Source organism: Martes martes (assembly GCF_963455335.1).
Source record: "Martes martes genome assembly, chromosome: 2".
Lineage (NCBI taxonomy): Eukaryota > Metazoa > Chordata > Mammalia > Carnivora > Mustelidae > Martes > Martes martes.
The window spans coordinates 139,993,615-140,015,777 of record NC_137889.1 but is presented as its reverse complement, the minus strand read 5'-3'; the positions used below and the strand labels follow the sequence as shown (position 1 = coordinate 140,015,777).

The window sequence follows — 22,163 nt, the reverse complement described above, 5'->3', positions numbered from 1 at the left end:
AGGCTGCTCCTCCCACAATGGAAAGGCCCCTGTGGGGAGCTGTCTGGGGCTGGACAGCACCTCACTGTCCCCAGCACCACCCCCCATGTCATCCTCCCTCACAGACCTCAGGAGGGAGGTGGGCCTGCCGCCATCACCTGGGCCCCTCAGACCTGAGTTGCTCCATGGAGGTGCCAAGTGGGCAGGCGGAGCCCAGCCAAGGTGGCCAGCACAGGGCCAGTAGCCTCAGCTCCAGAGGGCACCCCAGCACCCACACCCACCCCCAGGGGAGGAGTCCAGCATCTCCAGAAAAGCAGCCCTTCCTGGCCAAGTGGCAGGTGGGGGCACTTCAAGAACTCACAGGAGTCCAATTCCGTCAACTCTGGTTTTATTGAAAAACAGCAGCACTGGGGGCCGAGTAGGCAGCTGGGCTCACAGCAACCCCCCCGCCCACTGCTCACACACCCACAGGAAGCCGGAGACCCCCCACCCCGCCCTGGCCCCGTGGCCTGTCTCCTCTGCCCCCCTCGAGGGTTCTGGCATACCCAGGGGTCTCAGGACAGTTGCCGCAATCATGGGCTCATGGACAGTAAGCCACAGGAAGTGTACCCCGCCACCACGACCCGATCTGCGCTCTGCTCACCCAAAGACACAGCGTTGGCAGCAGCTGTGGTCCAACAGCCTGACCCAGGGGATACCACGTCATCATGTCTGATCTCGGCTGGTCTGCCTGAGTGTGCACCCCCCGCCAGCCCCCCTACACACCCAGAGCTCCAGGCAAAGGCTCATCCCGGGCCCCCCACTTCCCACAGACCCATCCAGCGCCCTCCACGGGGGGGTGGGGGGGCACTACATTCAAGGTCCCCTGGGCCCTGGGGCAGGCCTGGGAGAAGGAAGCACAGCACCCAGCCGGGACCCTGCCGTTCATGGGGCTTAGCGCCGGCCCACGCATGCAGCAGCAGGAGGTCCCCTCCCTGTCACCACGCACTTACACTCATGTGCACACACGTGCATGTCCACACAGGCATGTGTGTGCACACGCACACACTGCACACATACACGTGTGTCCACACGTGCATGGTACACACACAGGCACACACAGGCACATACACACAGACACACCCCTTCTTCAAAATGGCTAATTATTGCTGTTAAAAAAAAATACATCCAACAATGGCAGGTCGGGGTCCCTCCTCCCCCACCCCAGGCCCTGGGCTGCCCCACCCGCGGCACCAAAGAGCAAACATTCCAGGATCTGCCCCACACCCAGCCCAGAACACAAGCCCCAGAAGGCCTCAGCCAAAGGCCCACCAGCACAGGAACACCGGCTGTGGCCAAAACAGAGTCATGAAAGCAGCTTCAAATGGACACAGGGTCCATGTTGCCCACCTGCTGGGGAGGGGGGCCAGGCTCCCAAGGCTCGGGGACCACTGTCAGCCATTCCCTGGACACAGACAGGGGGGTGGCTCTGCTGCTTAGCCCCCGACCTGGTCCCAGCCCAGTGAGGGGCCCAGGCTCAAAGCCACATAGGGCAGGCAGGGGCAGGCCAGGGTGGGCAGGGGCGGGCAGGGGCAGGCCAGGGCAGGCAGGGGCAGGCTAGGGCAGGCAGGGGCAGGCCAGGGCAGGCAGGGGCAGGCCAGGGTGACAGGGGCGGGCAGGGGCAGGCAAGGGGGGCAAGGGCAGGCAGGGACAGGGCAGGGTGGGCAGGGGCAGTCAGGAGCGAGCCAGGGGGGCAGGGGCGGGCAGGGGTAGGCACTCACACTGCCAGCATGACTCGCTGTGGCCCGAGAGCCTTCCGAGCATTTGCCAGATTCCCAAGGAAGCCATGTGAAGAGCAGCCCCCAGCCTGTCCCCTGGAAAGGTCTTATCTGAGGAAGGACACCCAGGCCAGAATGGGGGCTGCCCGAGGACCTCGTGTCCTCAGCCCAGCTGTAGGGCCACCCGCTCCTTCCTTGAGACAGGCTGGCCCATCTCTCTGCCCCATTCACCCAAGGGGAGCAATGGGAGGCCAGGCTGGACACGGGTACGGGGGAGAGGGGAACAACCTCGGCACCCGCAGACAACCCCAGCTCTCCTCAGACCCCTTCCCTGGGCAGTGGGTGCTGCCCCAGGAACACTGGTGATGCTGGGCCATCCCGAGAGGCTAGAGCTCTCAGCTGCCCTGCATCCCACTGCCCCGAGCTGCCCACTGGGCTTGTGTTCCAGGCTCATCCAACAAAAACATTCTGGAACACTCCACCTCCCGCATTCCCATCCAAAAACAGAGGCTTCCAAAAGTCCTAGGAGCCTTGTCTCCTGAGCAAGGGGCCATGCCTGGGGGCCTGCTTTCCCGAGGCCTCAGCAGGAGCCACTGGGGGAGGCCTAGGAAGCCAGTGGGGGGGGGAGGTGGGGGTGCCCAGGGCCTGCCAGTGCAGAGAGCTGCCCAGACATACCACTGAGTGGAAACCCAGGCAGGTGCTTCACAGAGGTAGAAGTAGTAACATCAGAATTTCTACAAATGTATAAAATTCACATCTCGGTGCACGTTTGTGGAGGAGTTAGCTCCCAGGCTGGAGGGAAGTGGCCAGCCAAGGAAAGACGTCCCCCACGAGTGTGCCCAGCCTCTGGCCCCAGGAAAGGATGTGGGATCTGCTCCTCTGGTGATCTGGGGGGCTGCCAAGCCGTACATTGGCCAGGCAAAGGCCCTGTCCCAAGCACAGGGTGCACCCAGCCAGTGCCACAGGCCACCCTGGGCCACCAGACTGGGAAAGACACTCCAGCCCCCCTCCCACAGCCCATAGATCCTACACGAACAGACAGACACCAGCAGGGCAGGGGAGGGCCACATGTCTGCCCAGGAGCAACTAGGGCCACGTGCTTTGGTCAATGTCACCCAGATGCTGGCAGCTCCGGCCCCCACCCATGTCCCCACACCAGGGACCCCAGGCTCCAAAGGCACAGGATCAACGGAAGCCACGGCACCCCCAGGCTCCCACTGACAAGACACTGCCCACCAGGCTGGGCCCACGTGGAGCCCACCTGTCCTACCTGCCCCGCCAGGCCTGAGACCAGCCGCAGCCCCCAACACGCCCCACGCCAGCCAAGGCCACCCCAAGCCAAAACCAAACTAAACAGAAAGAGGAAAAAGGCACAACTGTTTGTTTTCCATTTTGCTAAAACACTTTACGTCTGTCTGTATAATCCAGATTAACAAAATCTGAGAGCTGCAAGAAAATAGGGTGCCGATTTCTGTACAGTCTACAAAACCCCCGTCCCCAAGCAGGGTCCGGACGCCACCAGGGAGAAATGTACAGGGGAGAGCGGGGTCTGTACAATGTTCTACGAATATCTTGTTTGCAGACAGCAAGAAAGGCCCCTCGGGACACTGGGCTCGCTTCACGCATTTGCTTGTTCCCGAAGCGCCTGAGAATGTCCCCTGTGTCCCCCACGTGGGACCCAGCTGCATGGCCCACTGTGCCTGCCACTCTCCCTCTCCCAGCTCCCGAAATAGAGGGGCCTCAGTGGGCACCAACAGCCCTCCTGCCACCACGGCCTGGTCCAGGCTCACAAGCTGGACACATGGCCACTGCCAACAACCCCGTTCCTCCACCCACCCATGCCACCCCACACCTGACCGCCACCTCCCACCCCTAAAGGAGAGGCCAGGAGCACGGCCAGGCTGCCACGCCTGCCCCCCTCCGGCCAAGGTGGACAGCACTCACTCCTCCCAGGGTCAGCAGGGAAATTGCCGCCACTGCTGATCTCTGTCCCACAAGTCGAGGCTGGACGGGGGCAGCCCAAAGCCTCCTCACAGACCAGAAATGCTCATTGAGGGAAAGAATGCTAAGTCAGGGTCTCGCTCCAGATTTCAAAATCTGAAACCCTCTACCCACCCGGCCACCCGCCCCCACCAAACTGGGCCAGAAATAGTGCATATTCTAGACCACACAGGTGTGTGTGTGTGTGCGCATGTGTGTTAAGGTATCAACTACCATTTTGTCCCAAGAATTAAAGTCATGCAGAGTGCTATTCTGTCTAAATAACTTATTAAAAAATAGGTTGGTTTCAGGCTGGGAGAAGCTGTGGGCTCAGTGGTGTGGGCTCAGTGGTGTGGGCAGCGGCCTGGCTTAGGAAGATTCACAGGGCAGAGCCCATGAGCCGTGAGGCAGAGCGGTCCTCAGGGAGGTCTGGGAAAGGCCACCATCATCCAGCTGGGCCTGGGGGGAGGCGACCGCACCACTGCGTCCCCACCCTGCTCTCCTGAAGGACCCTAACCAGGCTGGGCCACAGGTGGCAGCGGGGACCACACCTGGATGATGATGCCATCAGTGAAGCCCGGGTGGGGGAGGGGCAGGGACCAAAAGGAAAGAAACGTGACTCGGTGTCAAAGCAGAGCTGGGACGGGGGCAGCAGGGGTGGTGAGAGGCGGGCGAGCCCTCCTGAGCGCAGGTGGGTGGCCACAACTGGCTGGCGGGCTGGGCGGGGACACTGCCCGGTGTCAGCCCAGGCTGAGCGGGGCGGCAGGGCAGGGGGCCGTGGGCATGCGGCAGCCAGGCCATGTCCTCAGCATGCACGGAGCGAAGCGGGGCCCGTGGCCAGCTCGGTGCCCCACAGGCCAGTGGCCGGCCAGCCCAGCAGGTCTGGCCTCCCGGGGCCACAGCCTGGCTGGCGGCCAGGGATCTGCCGGGTGGGGGCCGTGCCACAGAGGCTCTGTGCTCGGTGGGCCTGGAGGGGCCCCACGCGCAGGCTGAGCAGCCACGTGGGCCCGTGGCGGTCCATGCTGTCACTCTTCAGGACGCAGCCCCAGCAGGCTGGGGGGGCGGGGGGGCGAGGGGCCGGGGCTACACACAACCAGCCCCGAGAGTGTCACAGAGGAGCCGCGGCCCCACGCCCCCCGGAAAGCCAGCCGGAGAACCGCGTGATGGAAAGGAAACACCCACCACAAACGCCAAGGGGAGCGCCTGCAAGCGAGCCCGGGCGGTGGGCAGGCGGGCACGGGCGGACAGGGTGGCCGGGCGGCAGGTGGGTGGCGGGCGGGCAGGCAGTGCTCACTCCTCGCGCAGCTGCAGGCGGTAGCGATGGTAGCGGACCTGGAAGAAGAGGCGCTCGGCCAGCGACAGGGTCATGCCGGGCAGCACGTAGTGGTCACTCGAGCCCATGTGTCTGAAGCCCAGCGACTCGTAGAGCTTGTGTGCGGCCACCTTGACGGCCGTTGTGCCCAAAACCACCGCCGAGTAGTTGTGAACAAGCGCGAACTCCAGCACCTTGCGGCCCAGCGCCTTGGCGATGCCCTTGCCACGGAAACGTGAGTCCACGGACATACGCAGCAGCTCCACCGTGTTGTCTGCCTCATGGGCCCGTGCCGCCACGATGCCCACCACGTTGCCGTCCAGCACAGCCACCCAGAAGCAGGAGCCTGCAGGGACATGGCAGTCAGGGCTGCGGCATGACAAAGCCGCCCCTCCAGGGCCCTGGGTGCAGAAACAGCTGGGCCCAACCTGCCTGTCATCCACAGAAACCCCTGCCCTGGGCCTAAGGCCGGGCAGACAAGAGCTCCAGGGCCAGAGTCCCTCCCTGAGTGGCCAAGAGCTGGGCAACCCTCAGCCACGCAGACCCCTCCTCTGCCCAGCTACCCCTGAGCCAATGCCTGGATGGGCAGTGGATGGCCACAGATAGGCCCTGGCTCCCAGGCACTCGGGGTCCTCCACATTTGTCCCCATGCATCCACACCAGGGAGCTGGAGAGAGGTGCCACAAGCAGACCTCCAGAAGGACCCCAACAATGGGGACTTCAGGCGGCCTGGGAGGACAGGCCAGGGCAGCAGGATCCCTCTGGGAGCCATGCCCTAGGGGCTTCAGGAGGTCTTGTGGCCTCCACGCTCCTGGGTTAGGAGGAGCCTGGGAGCCCCGTGGCCTGCTTGGATCGGGGCACAGAAGCAGGCCCTTGGCAGGCTCCGAGGACGGTCCAAGTGGAGAACCGGGACGGATGGGCACCACTGCATACCTCCCACTGACCCTGGCCTCTCCTGGGCAGGAGTCCAGTGGCCAGGCCAGCTGTCCCCACCCATGGCCTGGACCAATCACAGCCCCACACAGGGAGAGGAAGAGGATGGCCAAAGGGGGATCAGGAGAGAAGCAAGAAGAGAGAGAATGAAAGTGAGTGGGGAGGCCTGCAGGGCATGAGAGTCTGGTCACCTCTGCTGACCATCGGCCCAGGGGCCCCAGGAGGCAGAGTCTGGCCAATAGGGGTGCCTGCTCTGAGGAGCCCCACCTACACTCGCCCTTCCCACGGCCACTCCAACCCCCACAGAAGTGTTTGCCACCAACCACTCCCACCTGCTCTCCTTAAGCTGCCATACTCTCCCCCATCAAGGTTCTGCACCTGAACTTGCCCCTCCACCCAACCCCCAAGGGTCCCCCACTGTCCTGTCTGCCAGCATCAGCTGGGCAGGAGAGGCCCTTGTCCCCTTCACCACCATACCTGGAGACCTGGCATGCACCCCGAGTTCGGCAGTGGCTGAGGGCCCACTGTCCTGATGGACCCCCCCAACAGCTGGCCTGCCCTCCATCCAGGTTTCCGGCTCCCCCCACACACCTAAGCCAGACCAAGTCTTCCCACCCTGAGCAGCCTGGCCCTGGCCGCTGCGGTCCAGCCTCCCTGCCTCAGTGGAAATTTCCTGCAACCTAGCAGGCGTCCCAGGAGGGCGAGCGCTGCCCCACACCCAGGGAGACTGCGGCCCAGGAAGAGCAGGGTCCTCATGCTGCCCCTAGCCCCCCACCCTGAGCCCCTTTCTGCTTCAGCAGCCTGGACCTGGGCACCAGTGAGGTGGGGCAGGCCCTCGCGCTCCCTCCTGTCCCAGGCAACTCCATGGAGGCTGATAAGCTGAGTTCAAGCTTATGAAAGGGTCGAAGAGAACCCAAGGTGCCAAAGCCTGGCAGCGGTGGGAATGGGAGGGCAGGCAGTGTACCACAGGATGGGCCGGCTCGCTGGGAGCCAGCGGGCATGGGAGCCGGCAGTGCCAAGGTGGGGCACCCCTGCACTGGGATACTGTGCCTCTCTTGTCCCCCACTGCCCTTCTGTGGCCCTCAGCAGGCTCCTCTATGCCCTCACCAACTGCTAGGGCCCACACTGTTCCATTTCCCCAGCCTGGGAACCCTCCGGCACCTGGGACACCCTCACATCACATCCCAGAGGGCAGAGACAAAGCCTCCCTTCTCTGGCTCCAGACGTGAAGGAAACCCTGGGGTCCGGCCTCCTAGGACCCGGCCTACCTTGGGCTCAGCCTGGACAACCAGAACAGCCCCCAGGAGCTGCAGGCAGCTCCAGACCAGACCCAGCTCCTCCTTGTACAGAAGGCCAGGACGCTGGGCCGAGACCCTCTGCCTCACTGAGTGGCGCCCAGACCGGAAGTGGGGACTCAACACCCCTGCTCTTCCGGGGCTCCCAGCCCTCAGAGACCCCCCAGAACCCTCTCCCCACCAGGAAGCCCTCTGTGCCTGGCACTCCAGGCCAGCCCAACCCCTGGCAAAGCACGGCAGACCCCAGCCCCTCCTCGAGCTCTGGGGAAACCTGGCTATCCCCCCTCACCCCTGTCCCCCCGGGACCTGTCTATCCGAGGTGCTTAGTGTTAGGGCAGCCCCCCAGCAGGAGGGGCTGCAGGAGGGCAAGAGGAGCGAGGGGAGGGGACAGGATGGGGCTGGAGTGGAAGGCTCACCGGGGGGCTTCATGTAGTATTGCTCGATGTCGGCCATGTCCGTGTGCAGGGCGCAGTCCAGGTAAGCCAGGACCACCTTCCGGCTGTAGTAGTAGCGGAGGCCCAGCAGCCCGGCTGGCACCAGGCACGTCAGCAGCAGTGAACGGGTCAGGGCGAAACACAGCACTGCAGGGGGAGGACGGCCCGGTGAGCAGGGGACACTGCCCGGCTGACCCGGGGACCCCCCACCCACCAGCTCCCTGCTAAATATGCCAGCCAGACACAGGCTTAGAGAGGCCTTGCCAAAGGTGTCACGACTGTCTCCCTGAAGGAGCGCTGGGCCAGCCTGCCTGCTCCTGCTGCTTTGCTCTATTCCCAAACTCGATACCCTATAGGCAGGCTGAGGGGAGTCTGACATCACAGGACTTCTGAACGTCCTGAGCACAGCAGGGGCCTCTGGGCAGGCTGCCCTCAATGGCAGGGTTGGGGGGGTGTGCCCACCCTCCAGGTGGGCCCCCATCCCTGGAAGGGGCTTCGCATACACCCTTGCCACTCTAGCCAGACGGGAAGCTCCCAGGCCCCTGCAGGCTGTCTCACCGTTGGGAGAGTGGGGAGAGGGAAGGGACACCTTCCAGCAAAAGGCCCCAGGACCACCTTCTCCCCAGGGCCAGCCCCGAGGGTTATGAGGAGGGCACGGAGGGAGGGGGGAGGGAAGCCCGAGATTGCTTCCAGATTCATCAGGGCTGCCCCGGAGCCCACAAGCCTACAGCGAAAGTCACTTTTGCTGCATGACCTTGGGAAAGTAACAAGCCCCAGCCTCAAGCTCCTCACCTGTGAAATGGGGACAACCACCCTCCGGGGCTCCGGGGGAAAGGCCTCAAAGCCCCTGCGGGGGCTGCCCCCCCCGCCCCCTCACTCTGCCTCCTCGGTGCTCGTCATCCCCCGGCACCCCGGGGAGCTGGCTGTCTTCCCCTCATAAATTAGCACTTGGAGCCGCCGAGGCAGCCTCCCCCGCCCCGCGGATTATATATAGTTCACGCGCCAGGCGCGGAGCCTCAGCCGCGGGCGCTACCTGCCGCCACCCCGCCCCCACCCGCGATGACCCGGGAAGGGACCGGGCCGGCGGGGCCGCACAGAATGGGGACGCGGGCGGCGACCCCGGCCCTCTCCCGGCCCGCAGCCCCCTCCCCTCCGCCGGCGCTTGTTCCCACGCCCCCGCCCGGCGCGCCTTGGCCGGGAGCCCGGACGCCACCGCCGGTGGCCACCTCGCCCCAGGCCGCTGCAGAAAGCCGGTGGTGCGCCAGTGCGCGTCGGGACGCGAGCGAGGGGGCCCCCCCGAGGGGGCCCGCTTCCCTCCCAGGCCGATTCCCGGACGGGCACTGGAGCGCTGCCAGGCCCGGGCCCCGAGGTGGGGGCGAGCGGGGCCGAGGGCGCCCGGCCCGTCTGTCCCCGGAGGGGCCGGGCGGAGCGCGCCCGGGCCCCCCGCGCACTGACCGGCCAGCAGGGCGTAGAGCAGCTGTGTGCGCGGGTGCTGCCGCAGGCCGCGGAAGGCCGTGTTGGGGATGCGCTCCATGATGCCGTCGTAGAAGATGCGGCGCGCCGCCTCCTGCTCTGCCGCGCGGAACTCACGGATGTACACGCCGCGCCCCCCTGGCGGCCCCGCGCCCCCAGCGCCGCCGCGGGGCTGGGGGCCGGGCGCGGGCGGGGGCGCGGCGGGCGCTGCGGCCGGCCCGGGCGCGGCGGGCAGCGGGGGCCACATGGCGCCAGCGGCGGCGAGCAGCGCGTCCTTCTTGGCCCCCGGCAGCGCCTCATGGTCCTCGGCGGCCACGATCTTCGTCTCGCAGACCATGTCTGGAGGCCCACAATGCATGCACCCGGCCGGGCGGCGCAGCGCGGGGACGCGGGCCGGGCTGCGGGCGGGCACAGCCCGGGCCCAGGGCAAGGGCGCGGCGCCCTCGGACCCGCGGTGGCGGCGGCGGTGGCTGTGGCGGTGGCGGCGGCGGCGGCGGCGGCGGCGGCGGCGGCGGCGGCGGCGGCGGCGGCGGCGGCTCAGGGGCGCGGGGCGGAGGCGGCGGGCGGCCGGGGCGCGCGCAGGGAGCTGCGCCGCATTTTGGAGAAGTATTTATAATGCAGCGGCGCCGGTGCAGTCGCGGCGCCCGGGGTCCCGCAGGGTCCTAGCGTCCACTGCATTGGCTGCCGAGGGTCACCATGTGATCTCGCGGGTGGGAGCAGACGCCGCCTCCGTGCCCGCCCGATGGCACACTTGGGCGCTGCGCGGCGGCCGGTTGCGGGCGGCCGGCGGGAGGGCGCCTGGGTGGGGGTGGCGCGGGCAGCCCGGGGCACGACGGAGCGGCCGAGCCCCGCGAGGTGGCCAGGGACGAGCGCGAGCGCGACCGGGGTCCCCGGCCCAGAGGGGGCGCTCCGTGGGGGCTCCCGGCAGGGCGCCTCCCGCCCGGCCCTTGCACCCCCGCACCTCCACCCTTCAGCGCGGGCCTGGGAGCACCGGGTCCTGGGGCCGGGCCGCTGCAGCCCGCGGCGCCGCGTCCTCCTCCTCTCCGGCCGGCCACCGGGCGCAGTCACCGAACCATCTCCAGCTCCAGCTCCCTCCCCTTTGTCTGAACGCTACGCCGGCCCGGGGCCCCGGGGAGGGGCGCCGCGGCTTCCACGGCCTGACGCCCCTGGGAACCTGCGCCCGGGGCCACACGGGCTGGACGCGCGGGTACGCAGTCGCAGCGGGATGTGATGCCTAGTTCGCCCGCAGCCCCCCGCGTCCGGGCGCAGCACAGCAACCTTCTGCTCCGACACCGAATTCCGGCATCGGACACGGGGGGCGCTGGGCCGGTAGGACCCCTCCCGGCTCGCCCCCCCGCCGCCCTCCTCGGCCCGCGCATGCGCTCCACGATCTCGGTGCAGGTGCGGAGGGGGGGGGCGGGGGGATGCTCTTGCTGAGTCTTGCGGGTCCCCGCGAGCCCTAGCTGCCTACCGACGCTGCGGGCCGGGGGTGGGGGGTGAGGGTGAGGGTGAGGGTGGGGGACAGGTAATCCCAGATAACTCCCCTAACACTTTATGAACCCAGCCCCCTGCCGCTATGCACCCCTTCCCCGCGTCGCTCCGCGTCGCCCCGCATCGCCCCGCATTCCCCGCGGTGACCTCTCAGGGCAGCCTGGAGCTGAGTTCACCACGCCGGCTTGGTTGGAGTCGAGACCTAGGGGACCAGGCCTAAGGAACCTCAGCCTGCCTGGAGCCCAGAGAAGCAGCTACCATCACTTAGAGGCTAGGAAGAGGATGACCCCTCGCCAGCGTCACACCAAGGGACCCGGGCAGAGTAGGGAGGACGCTGGACCCAGGAGCTGAACTAGTCCACAGCCAGGATCGCCAGTGCAAGGACCATGGTGGGAGGGGGCCGCCAAATTGGGAAGTCACCCCACGCTGTATTTCCCAGATGCCAGGATTTGTCTGGGGCCTGGCTGTCATCTTCCAGGAGAGGAAAGTGAAATCACGGAGAATCTCAAAGGAGCATACAGATCCATTCAGAAATCAATCCGCGTGCTGCCTGAACGCTGACGGGAGCCTAACCAGCCATGGCGGACCAGGCTCCCGGGGTCCTGAGGTTGCCCAGGTGGAGAGCAGAAGAGTCCCAGCAAAGCCAACAGCACGCAGGGGGTCCAGGCAGGAAAAACAAGCAATGGGGAGGGGTGGCTCCCGTGCCTGGAGGAGTCAAGGGGCTTCAGACGAAGGGGAGATAGGGCTTTGGATGTGGGCCTTGAGCACCAGATCAGGGATTCTGGAAACACTGTGCTTTTCTGTGATGGGGGCCAGAAGGAGGGAGGACCAGGTGGAGGATCTAGGAGCTCCTGGGCAGTGTCCTGATCCCTGACCTCTGACCCAGGCTTGGTGTGAAAAGGCTGCTCCCTGTGGAGTGGCCCTGCCCCTAGAGGGCAACAGCCTCTGCTGGAGACCACCCGACCCACCCACCCCCAGACCCTGAGCTCAAGGCTACTCCCCCTGCCCCGGCCCCCAACAGCCAAGCACACAGGTGGAGGGAAAGACCTGCATTCCACTCAGCCTGACTTTGGTGGGTCCTCCATCTGCAGAAGTCCCTTCCTCCAGGTGGCCTGACCTCACCTTCAGCCCTAAGTCCTTGAACCCCCTGCCCCCCAAGATAGCTTGGCTAGCTTAGCACTGCAGCATCCTGGTCTAGGGAGGGCCCTGAGAGTACCCGGAGGAGGTGGGGAGAAGTCAGCCAGACTCAGCTTGGAAGGGACAGAGCTGGACCCCAGGGACAGCCACCTGGAAGATGTTGGTGACCTCACAGCCCCGGCTTTAGAGCTCTGAGTGGGGGTGACCTTAAAGGGAAGGAAAGTCTGCCCAGGCCCCAGGCTCCCAGGCCCACCACTGAGCCTGTTCCCTCCCTGGTGACATGAAAGCCATGTCCCCTCCTCCCCCCCACTGCACTCTGTGCCCGCATCAGGAACCCATTTCATAGACAAGGAAACAAGCTGGGCCGGTCTGTTCTCTGGATCTGTTCTTGCATGCATTCCTCTGGCTTCTACTGCTTGGGGTCCCCTCCTCACCCACACCCTAGTCGCCTGGGCAGCCCCGACCACCTGCAGTTCTACCCCATGCCCCCGCAGTCTGGGCTGGGTACCAGGCTTGGAGCTAGGCCTGGGCCCATGGCAGCGGGGCAGGTGCACCAGACCAGACCCCTCCCAGACTCCAAAGGTCGAGTAGGCTGGGAGCTCTGGGCCTCCCCTGCTCAGTGCTAGCGGTGGGTGCCAAAGACAGGATGGCACGTTAGTGGAAAAGCCCTCATCCCAGGTGAAGAAGGGACCCACGGGATATCCCAGGGCAGACCTATGGGGTCTCCTCCAAGGACCCCGCAAGGGCCAGCCTGTCCCCTCTGGGGAAGAACTGGGGACTGAGACCCAAACTTCATCAGTGGTCCGAAGTACAGGGGGCCTGGGAAGCAACAGAGGTGGGTAGGAGCACTGGAGGAAGACCAAGGGGTCTCCAGAGAAGTGAACCAAAATACCAGGGGGTGGGAAGAAAAAAGAAAAACAGACCAGATGGGAGGCCCAGTGTGCAACTGACAGCAGCTGTCCAAAGAGAAAAAAGAAGGGAACAACCATAATATAATAAAGGTTATTGTTTTGGGCTAAGAGCCTGAGACTCCTGATTAAAGCCTGTCCACCTTCAGTCCTGAGAGTGTCCTGGGGATGGGAGGGAAAGGCTCCTGACAGGCACCGGCCACCAGCAGCTGGCGGATCCAAACTGCTCAACCTTCTCACCCAGAGCCCATGACCAAGCACTCATCCCTCCCTTCCACCCAGGCTCAGTGAGTGCCCACCCTCTATCTGGGCCCTGAAAAGAACAAAGCTCTGTCCTCCTGAGGCTTTCCAATCCAGCAGGGAAGGGGCCAGAAATAAATAAAGGAGATCAAAGCTCTAGTATCACTTGGGGACAAATAAACAAACAAAGCAAGGTAGGATAAGGAACTAAAGAGTGAGGTGGGTCATGGAGGAGGCCAAGTGGGTAAATCCTTGGAGAGATGACAGCCTGTGCAAAGGCCCGGAGGTAGGAGGGGATATGAATTTAACATGCCAGCAAAAGATATTTTCAGACAGGCCAGCTCAGAAAGTTTACACACCACTGGGTTTTCTAGAAAGATACTTGAGGACAAGCAACATGGAAAGAATGACAAGAGGTCTAGGAAGAAGTGACTCTAAGCCAGAAGAGTGAAAGGGGCAGTGGGGAGTATGGAGTACCCAGCTCGCTGGGAGCAGCAGGGCCAGGGCCTGGCAGGAGGCATTGAGGTGACTTGAAGTTAAGGATGTGATAAAGGCAAACAGTGTGAGAACAATAAGGCAAACATCAAGTCCAGAAAAAAACCAAAGCTCTCCTAAAGATAATGCATTCCCAATTCACTGCTTAGCTCCCCTCCCACAATTAACCCTGTTCTTAAGGTCAACAGTGACCAGTGCTGCCAAACCTAGTGGTCCAGGCTTGGCCCTTCTTGACCTCAGCAGCATGTGGCACGATCACCACTCCTTCCTAACCAAAGCCCTCACCTGTCTCAGCTCTCTTCATGCCTGGCAGCTGACCCTCTCCTCTAGAGGCCCCTCCTCTCTGCCCTCTTAGTGCTCACTTCGGCTCTGTCCACACCCAGGCCGCAAGGGTCTCAGCCAGCACTTGTGTTCCTAACTTTCTCTCTCTGGCCCCTTTTCCACACATATCTGTCCAGTTGCTTTCCAGACCTCTCTGCTCAAGGGCCTAAGGCTGGCCTCAACACTAGCACGGCCAGGCCCGGCAGTCTCCGGGCTCCTCCACCAGCCACTGCAGGCCCTGTCTGGGGAGATTGTGCTCCTATCTTCCTGCAAAGAGTATTCCTGTGAGAGGCTTTCTGAAACAAGCCCTTGGCCGTCCCTATCCTTCATAGTAATAGAAACCCCAGTTTATGCCAGGCCTCATGGCTGCCCTTAAAATACGGGGTGCCCAGCTAAGTTTAAATTTTGAGTAAGCGAATAATTTTTAGTACAAATATCCTAAATACTGGTGGGACATGCTTATACTAATGAGTACTTACAGCAGAAGTACTTGTACTTTCTATTTATTTATTTATTTTAAGATTTTATTTATTTATTTGACAGAGAGATCCCAAGTAGGCAGAGAGGCAAGCAGAGAGGGGAAGCCAACTCCCCGCTGAGCACAGAGTCCGATGCCGGGCTCGATCCCAGGACCCAGAGATCATGACGCAAGCCGAAGGCAGAGTCTTAACCCACTGAGCCACCCAGGCGCCCCAGTACTTGTACTTTTGATAGGGGAAAGTATTCATTGGTCCTAGATCTGTATTTGCTAAATTGGACAACCCAGGCAGAGAACGCGGTCCAGCCCCACCTCTCCGGCAGTCAGGAACGGCCACGTGACGGAAGCCAGCCAATGGAACATCAGCACCGTCGGGGCGGGGCCCGGGAGGGAAGGCACCTGCCGCGGTCCGCCCTCCGCTTCTTTCTGGGGTCCCAGGACCGAATTCTGACCCCTGCCATCGCGTACCCCGCTCACTTCCAGCACTGAGGGCTGGTCTGAGCTTCACATGGCGTCGGCACTCCCTCGTCTCTCTCTGGCCTGCTTTAGAGTTCACAGGCATCCGCACCGCCAACCTCTAGCTCAACCTCCCACCACGACCAAGGTAGGATTGTGGTTTGTTCCCCGTGGTCCAGACCCGCGGAGCGGAAGCTGCATGCCTGGCGCCTCTAGGCAGAAAAGCCCAGAGGACAGGACGGGTCCCGGCGTGGGAGCAAGGGCAGGGCAGGTGCTGTGGGGCTGAGGCCTGGAGGAAGTCTCTGGGTAAACGTGCGTGAGCCGGGGGTGGGGACTTGAGAGCTAAAGCCAGGCGACCCTCCTCTGGCAGGAGTGCCCTGCTGCAGGGAAACACCCCCAGAAAGGCCAAGTGTCCTACAGCTGTCATGTCCAGCCATGGCCCCACCATGCTCCTGGAGGTTGCTAAGCATTGCTTGGATACTACAAAACATTGATGGAAGGAATGGAGGGACGGAGGGCGGATTACCTGACTCCCCTGGAGGCCTCCGGCCTGGTGCTACACACACACCTATGGATGAGTATGGGCCTGTTACTCACAGATGCAACACTTGTATTTGGGCCCAGATTCTTATTCCCTGGTGCCCAGGGGCTGGGCTGGGGCTGGAGGCTGGGTGGAGGCTGTGGGGACCCCGCCAGCCCTCCCTTCCTGGAGGAGCCTTCCCTGGCTGCCGGCTCCTCCTGACTCTCCAAGCAGCCACTGCGGGCCAGGAGACATTGGGGTCCAGGTCGGGGCCTGCAGGGAGCTCCCCCTACAGCCATCCCCAACGCAGTGTGGAGGAGCCTGGGTTGGGGGGAGAGCTCAGCACTGGCACAGCTGTTCCAGGGGCAAAGCCAGCTTCTCTGCTCTCCTGGCCTCAAAGGACAGGCAGGCAAGTGAGCAGGTGTCTGAAGGCGGACTTGCAGGGGCCACACAGTGCCAGCGGCTATAGATCCACACGTGGGGCTAGACATGCATATCTGCTTAGCATCCACACTGGCGTGGCTCCCACGGAACTGCTGGGGAAACCAAGTCCCACACCAGGAACCCCCAGGGGTGACGCAGATAGGCTCTGGTGGCCAGAACAGGGAGACAGGACACAGCATGTGGGGCCGGTGTTTATTGATGGGGGAATCCTGGCGTGTGAGGGGCCTCAGCGGCCGGCAGGCCAGCAGGCACACAGGGCCCGGCGCTCGGCCTGCAGCAGGAGGGCCTCGGTCTGCAAAGCAACAGGGGCAGTGAGGGCAGGGCACTCCATCTGCCAGCTCCCAAGGGCACATCATCTCCAGGTGGTACTGGCCGTACCCTCTCCACCTGTTCCTGAAACCTTGGAACCCCCCAAACACCCTGTTGGTCAGACCCTCTGCTACCCTGGGGGCCTCTTCCCCTCCCCATGCTCTTCCTCTAGACTCTCTGTGGTTTCTGCTGGTGCAGCTATCCTGTCCCGGACCCAGCACATGCTCATCCCCAGCCTGGACTACTTCCCAGAGGTTCTTCTTCAACCCATGTGCTGCCTCTCAGGGTCCCCAAACACCATCCCCAAGATGGTCTGGGGCTGCTCCTCTCAGGGCCCCAGCCTCAGACTCAATGAGATCCAGATGCTAGAGGCACTCCAGACCTCGATCTGGGCCCTGGGGAGCTGGCCAGGAAAGGGGACCTGGGTAGGGTCTTCCCTCCTTTCCACTTCTGGAGATTCTCCCACATTCCGGAGAGGAGTACCTATCTCTGTCCTAAGTGAAAATTCCCCTGGCTAAGGCACAGTGAGGACACAGGTGAGGGTGGGAGGGCTCCGCGTTCCTCCCAGACTTGGAAGGAACAGACACCTCTGTGCACACCCATTCCTCCCCAGGTGAGGCTGGGGGGTGCGGAGTCTCCCAGACCACTGTGCCCAAGCTGCCCTTTCTTGCCCAACCCTTCCCACCTCGCACCCCTTTCTCACCCAGGGAAAGTGACCCCTCTATCCGCTGCCCGCTGGGCCTCATTGCTCCCTGTGGGGGGATGCTGAATGAGACTGGCGGTTCTTTCTTAGGTCCTGGCCTTGGGGCAGGGGGCACCCTTCCTCCAGGGGGTTGAAAATGCTCATGGCCTGCGCCCAGAATGCCCCTCCGAACACTGGAGCCAGATGAGGGCAGGAAGAACACCGGCCAGTGCCACAGGTTGGGTCCTGGCCCCCCACCCCCAGGCAGCTGCCTGCCGGCTAGAAGGGCTCACCCTCGAGTCCAGACTGTAGGCCGTCTTCCGAAGGTCCTGCAGGGCGCGCTGCATGAACTCGAACGCGTGACAGTCCACGCACGGACGGCCTGCGGGGGTGCGCATCAGCGCGGAGGGAACGTCACCCTAGCCCAGCGCCCCCCCCCACCCCCACAGCACCTCCCACCGAAGGGGCGGCCCGGGAGCCCGACTGCGGAAGGGGCGCAGGGTCGGTGCTGGGAACAATAGGGAGGCACGATGCTCTTGCACGCCCCGGTGGCGTCGGGGCCTCGTGGGGAACCTTCCGCGACGCACGTACTCTGCGCGGGGACCGCGCTCCCGGCGGCGGGCTCGGCGCGGGCCTGGAAACCCAGCAGCGCCACGCTCAGCAGCAGCAGGAGCCACGGCGGCAGCGACCTCGGGAGCCTGCACAACGGCGGGGGGGCCATGGCCGAGCGCAGGTAGCTGGGGCCGCCCTGCAGCGAGCCGCGGGGATCAGTGGCGCCCTCAGCGGGCTTCACCGACCCCCTAACCCGCCCGCAACCCTCCGGGCCCGCGAACCCCTCGCCGCGGTTCACGGACCCCTCCCCACGCTGCCCGCACCCCCGCTCCAGGCCCTCGAACCCCTAGCACCCCGCCAACACAGCCCTCGCCGCGGTTCACGGACCCGCCCCCACCCCGCCCGGACCCCCCGGGCCCGTGAACCTCTCGCACCCCGCCCACCCCGCAATCACCCCGGTTCAGGGACCCCCCACCCGCCCGCACCCCCCAGGCCCTCGAACCCTTCGCCGTGGTTCACGGACCCCGCACCCCGCCCTCACCTCCCGGGCCCGCGAACCTCGCCCACCCCGCCCACCCCGGATTCCCGAAACCCTCCCACCCCTCCCTTACCGCCCCCCCCGGGCCCGCGAACCCCTCGCACCCCGCCCACCCCGGGCCTCCAAACCCCCCTACCCCGCCCTCATCTCCCGAGCCCGCAAACCCCTCCCACCACGCCCTCACCACGGTTCACGGACCCCCCTCACCCGGGTTCAGCAGCCCCCCTACCCCGCTCCATTCCGGCCGCGAACCCTCCCATCCTGCCCTCACCGGGGTTCATACACACCCCCACTCCACCCTCACCCCAGTTCAGGGAACCCAGCAACCCGCCCCCCAGGACCGCGAACGCCCCACCCCGCCCTCACCGCGGTTCAGGGACCCCGCGACAGCAGCGCCGGCGACTCGGGAAGACGTGCTGCGTCGGCCGCGCACCGCGCATGCGCTCCGACCGGACCCCGCCCGGGTCCCCCATCCGCCGTCGTTGTCATGGGAACCCCAGACTGCTGGAACCACCAGTTCAAAGGGGCGGAGGAAGCTCCGAGACTCCGAGGGCTCAGCCCTGGCGGGGGCTGCACCTCCAACCCCTACCAGGCTCACCGGTGTTGGAGTCCGGAGGGCTGCCGGGAGGAGGCGGCGGCTGTGCAGAACCTCCAGAGCCACTGCAGGCGGGAGCAAAGCTGAGGAAGCGGGAAATCTGCTGCTGGCGTCCAGCGGTGCCCAGTCTCGGGGTGACCCTGGGGCCGATCCTGAGGGAGGGGCTCTATGCTCGCCAGGGGCCGGGGAGGCTCCCCGGAGGCCGCTAGGGCCCAGTGGGGTCGAGTCGCATTGCTCGGAGATCAGGGCCAGGAGCGAGTCAGACTGTGGGGCGGTGGAAAATCCACCCTCTCTGGTCCTCACTCCCGCGCGGCCTCGCCCCTGACCCTCAGGGTCTGGGAGAAGCCCTCCGGCCGGCCGGGTCCTTCCTCTACACCTCTCGGAGCGTGGGCAACTATTTGTCACTCCCCTTTTGCCCCACCTCTCCCAGCCTTGAGGTCCTACCACCTTCCCGGGCTGTGTGACCTCGGAGGGGTCGCTTGTCTTCCCTGTGCACTTTTCTTCCTCGTGAAGGCGCAGGGCTGTTGGAAGCGAAGAGCCTCGCGTGCTCCCCCGAGGCGCCCAAGACGCGCGGGTTTCAGGTTCCCGACCGGCCCCTCTGGAAAGGACGCGCTCCACTTGGCGTCTCCTGGGTCCCTGCAAAGCCCGCCAGCTCCGGGGGAGGCGCCCCAGGCCCACGTCCTGGCCGCGTGCGTGAGGGAGACCCCAGCAGCCCGCGCCGTATCGGGCAGCTCGGCGTCCTGACGTCCCGCCCCCCTGCGCGGGGCTTCGCGTCAGCTGTGGCCCCGGCTGGACGCGGCCTTTCCGACCCAGGGAAGGGGCAGTACTCGTGACCGCCAATGTCTCCTCTTCCCCATAGGGCGGGCTCCAGGGGGCGCTGGGCGGGGGAGACTGCGAGCCGGGATCCCGGACGTGCGCGTTTCCGCGCTCTTCCTCCTGGGGGGGCTCCCGGGGCGGAGCCTCGCGCTGCAGCCTTGTCGGCCCCTGGGACCTAAGACGTGTTCGACCTTGGCTTTTCTTTGCCTCTCCATCTCACGCTTGTGACCTTTACCGGTCACCCTCTCCGCACACAGGCACAGCCTCGTCCACGCGCGGAGGGGAACCCAGCCTACCCAGAAGCAAGGTGCCGGTAGACCTCAGGCAGCGGGGCTCTGGGGCATGCTCTTCCCGGCCCCGCCGCAGGCTCGTCCAGCGCTCCCTGCTTAGTAAGGAGCGGATGCGGTGCTCTGCATCCCGGGGGTTCCAATAGCGCCGGGCTCCAGCCCCTCCAGCCCCGCGGATCCAGCGTCGCGTGCGCTCTCCCGCTCTCCGGCACACCCCGGCACCCGGGGGTCTTCTTCTGGTTCAGGCCAACCCACGGTCCAGCCTGACCTTGGAGTCCAACACCCCTCCACCTCCTGCCGCGACCGCGCACGCCTGCCGAGGGGACTGAGGGGCCGCGGGATGTCGGGGCCGGGACCCGCGGCCGCACTCGGAGCTGCGGGGGTCTTGACTGCGGGGATCGAGGAGCTCCCTCTCTCCCCATCCCCCCAGGGCTGCTGTACCATCCCCAGAGCACCGGCTTTCCCCTCTCAGTTGGAGCCTCCTTTCCAGGGAAGAGCCTATGATCTCTTTTTCTTCTCTGGAACTCAGGACCCTGAGACCAAGACCTGCGCAGAGATCAAGAGGCAGCCGCTTGGCCGTCGGAGCCTCCAGGCGCCCCTGTGATTTTTTTTAATTTCCGAAGAAAACAAACCTCGTGAGTCCCTAGGCCCCTCCCCGCCTGGACTGCACCTCTCCCCGTGATCCATTTCCTCCTCCTTTCTCTCTTGAGCCCACTCCTGACCGGCCTGCGACCTCGGCTACCCTAGCCTGCCCGCAGAGTCTTGGGACATCCCCAGGACCCCCGCCCCGGCTTAGCAGCCCCGCAGTCCCCTCCCCGCAGCGCTCCACCTTCGCCTGCACCCCTCAGGGCACTGCTGAGCGGTCCTTTGCCCCCCGCTTCTTCATGTTCCCTCCTGACGGTCCCGTCCTCTGCGACGGTGTACACCTGCGACTGTGTACACCAGCCACCAGCCTCCCGCCCCCCTGTCCAGCTGCTTCCGGAACACCAGCACGGGGAGAACTGGCTGATCTGATCTCACCCCTCCCCTGCCCGCCAAGATCAAACAGCTGTTCTGTCCACAGCCTTCCCTGACTCAGGTCAGGGCAGTCTGTCTCTGCAGAGGCTCACACCAAACCTGCAGCAGCCCTTCTAGAAATCGTGTCTGCTGCACCCCCAGGGCCAGCAGACCCCCCTCCCCATCGCCGGCCACTGCCCGGGCTGCTGCCCCTCATCTGGACTCCTGGTGGCCTGGCCCCTTCTGGTCCCATCTTCCGAGGCAGCCAGAACTTTTTCCTACACCTACTTGTTTACATTGCAGCAACATACACACAACATGAAATTTGCCGCTGTGACCTTTTTAAGTGAGCAATTCAGTGGCATCAGGCCCATTCTCAACGTTGTGAACAGCCTCCCCCACCTCCAGAACTTTCTCCTCTTCCCAAACTGCCCCTAAGAAACACAAGCTCCCCATCCCTCCCTGTCCCCCAACCCGACACCCACTGTCCACATTCTGTCTCTATGATCTGACTCCTCTGGGGACTCACAGAAGTGGGGTCACACAGTGTTGTCCCTTTGTGGCTGCTCATGGCACTGCACACAGTGTCCTCGAGGTTCATCCCAGTGGGGGCAGGAGTCAGAATGTCCCTTCTGTTTAAGGCTGGAGAACGTTCCACTGCACAGATGGGCCCTACTTATCTGTAGGGGGACACTTGGGCCACTCTGCTGGAAGTAATGCTGCTGCTAAGACGGAATGACGTCAGACACTCTCTCCACTCACCGCCTTCCCACATCCGGTCATCCCCCAGGGACAGTCCAAGACTTCCTGTGGCTGAGACTCTGTGAATATGGCAGGGGAGGGGTGCAGATGTCTTTTCACATCAGTGTTTTTATTTTCTGCAGATGCATACCCAGGGTGGGATTGCCAGGTCACAGGGAAGCTCCATTTTTATTTCCTGAGGAACCTCCCTACTGTTTCCACAGTGGCTGCACCCACTTACCTTCCCACCAACAGTGCATAGGGGTCCCTTTTGTCCACGTCCTGGCCAATACCTGTTGTTTCTTGTCTCTTTGATGAGGGCCATCCTGACGGGGGTGAGGGGACTCCTCTCTGTCATGGTGTCTCTTCTTGTAAGGACACTAATCCTGTCACATTAGGGCCCCTTCTCTATGATTTTATTTAACCTTGACCTTTTTTTTTTTTTTTCCATAGAGGGCCCCCTGCTCCAAACGCAGACACACAGGGGGTTAGTGTTGCAATAGACTGGGGGGTGCAAACATTCAGTCCATTACACCCCCACCCTCCCAGACCCCTCTACCCTGTCCGACATTTTTAATTCTTACGAGTCTCACCTTCTGACTCACTGTGTACTTTATTCAGTATGGTGATTTTTCATTGTATCCAGAGTTCTTTGGCCTTGGGGATATTTGCCAATATCTGGAGACATTTGGGGTTGTCATGGTGCAGGGGAGAGGGGGTACTGGATCTACTGGGACGAGGTCAAGGGCACTGCTAGACATCCCCCAATGCTGGGAGAGCCCTCTCAAATAATGACTTGGCCCATAATGCTGATGGGGCTGCAGTGAGGGGCCCTGATCTGTATATTCATGGGGGATGCCAGGCCCTGGAGGGCAGGAGCCCCTGTCTCTTTGGTTCCCTGCTGTGTTTGCAGCATCTAGAACTGCAGGGCCTTCAAAAGATGCCAGGAGTGCCAGGGACCCAGGGCTGGGCACACGAAACAGGCCTGGACAGG

The 22,163-nt window shown here is 64.0% G+C and overlaps 2 protein-coding genes across 5 annotated transcripts; both read right to left on the bottom strand.

Moving 5' to 3' along the window:
* Positions 1–5,006: 5,006 nt before the first annotated feature.
* Positions 5,007–9,521, bottom strand: NAT8L (N-acetyltransferase 8 like; the record flags this gene model as incomplete). The annotated part of the gene is made up of 3 exons (XM_080796407.1): positions 5,007–5,374; positions 7,673–7,837; positions 9,146–9,521. The coding sequence occupies 3 exons, from the start codon at positions 9,519–9,521 to the stop codon at positions 5,007–5,009; spliced, it is 909 nt and encodes a 302-aa protein (XP_080652533.1).
* Positions 9,522–15,828: 6,307 nt separating this feature from the next.
* Positions 15,829–19,189, bottom strand: NICOL1 (NELL2 interacting cell ontogeny regulator 1). Of its 4 annotated transcripts, none has more exons than XM_080796851.1 (5): positions 18,774–19,184; positions 18,333–18,394; positions 17,236–17,392; positions 16,938–17,026; positions 15,833–15,945 (listed from the first exon to the last, which is right to left on the bottom strand). In XM_080796851.1, exons 3-5 carry the CDS (start codon positions 17,363–17,365, stop codon positions 15,880–15,882), a joined length of 285 nt encoding a protein of 94 aa, XP_080652977.1. In that variant the 5' UTR covers positions 17,366–17,392; positions 18,333–18,394; positions 18,774–19,184; the 3' UTR covers positions 15,833–15,879. The 4 variants fall into 4 exon arrangements, with proteins under 4 accessions (XP_080652975.1, XP_080652977.1, XP_080652978.1 ...); XM_080796852.1 differs by having other exon boundaries at positions 18,333–18,412; positions 18,774–19,077; XM_080796849.1 differs by having other exon boundaries at positions 15,829–15,945; positions 18,333–19,189.
* Positions 19,190–22,163: the final 2,974 nt, after the last annotated feature.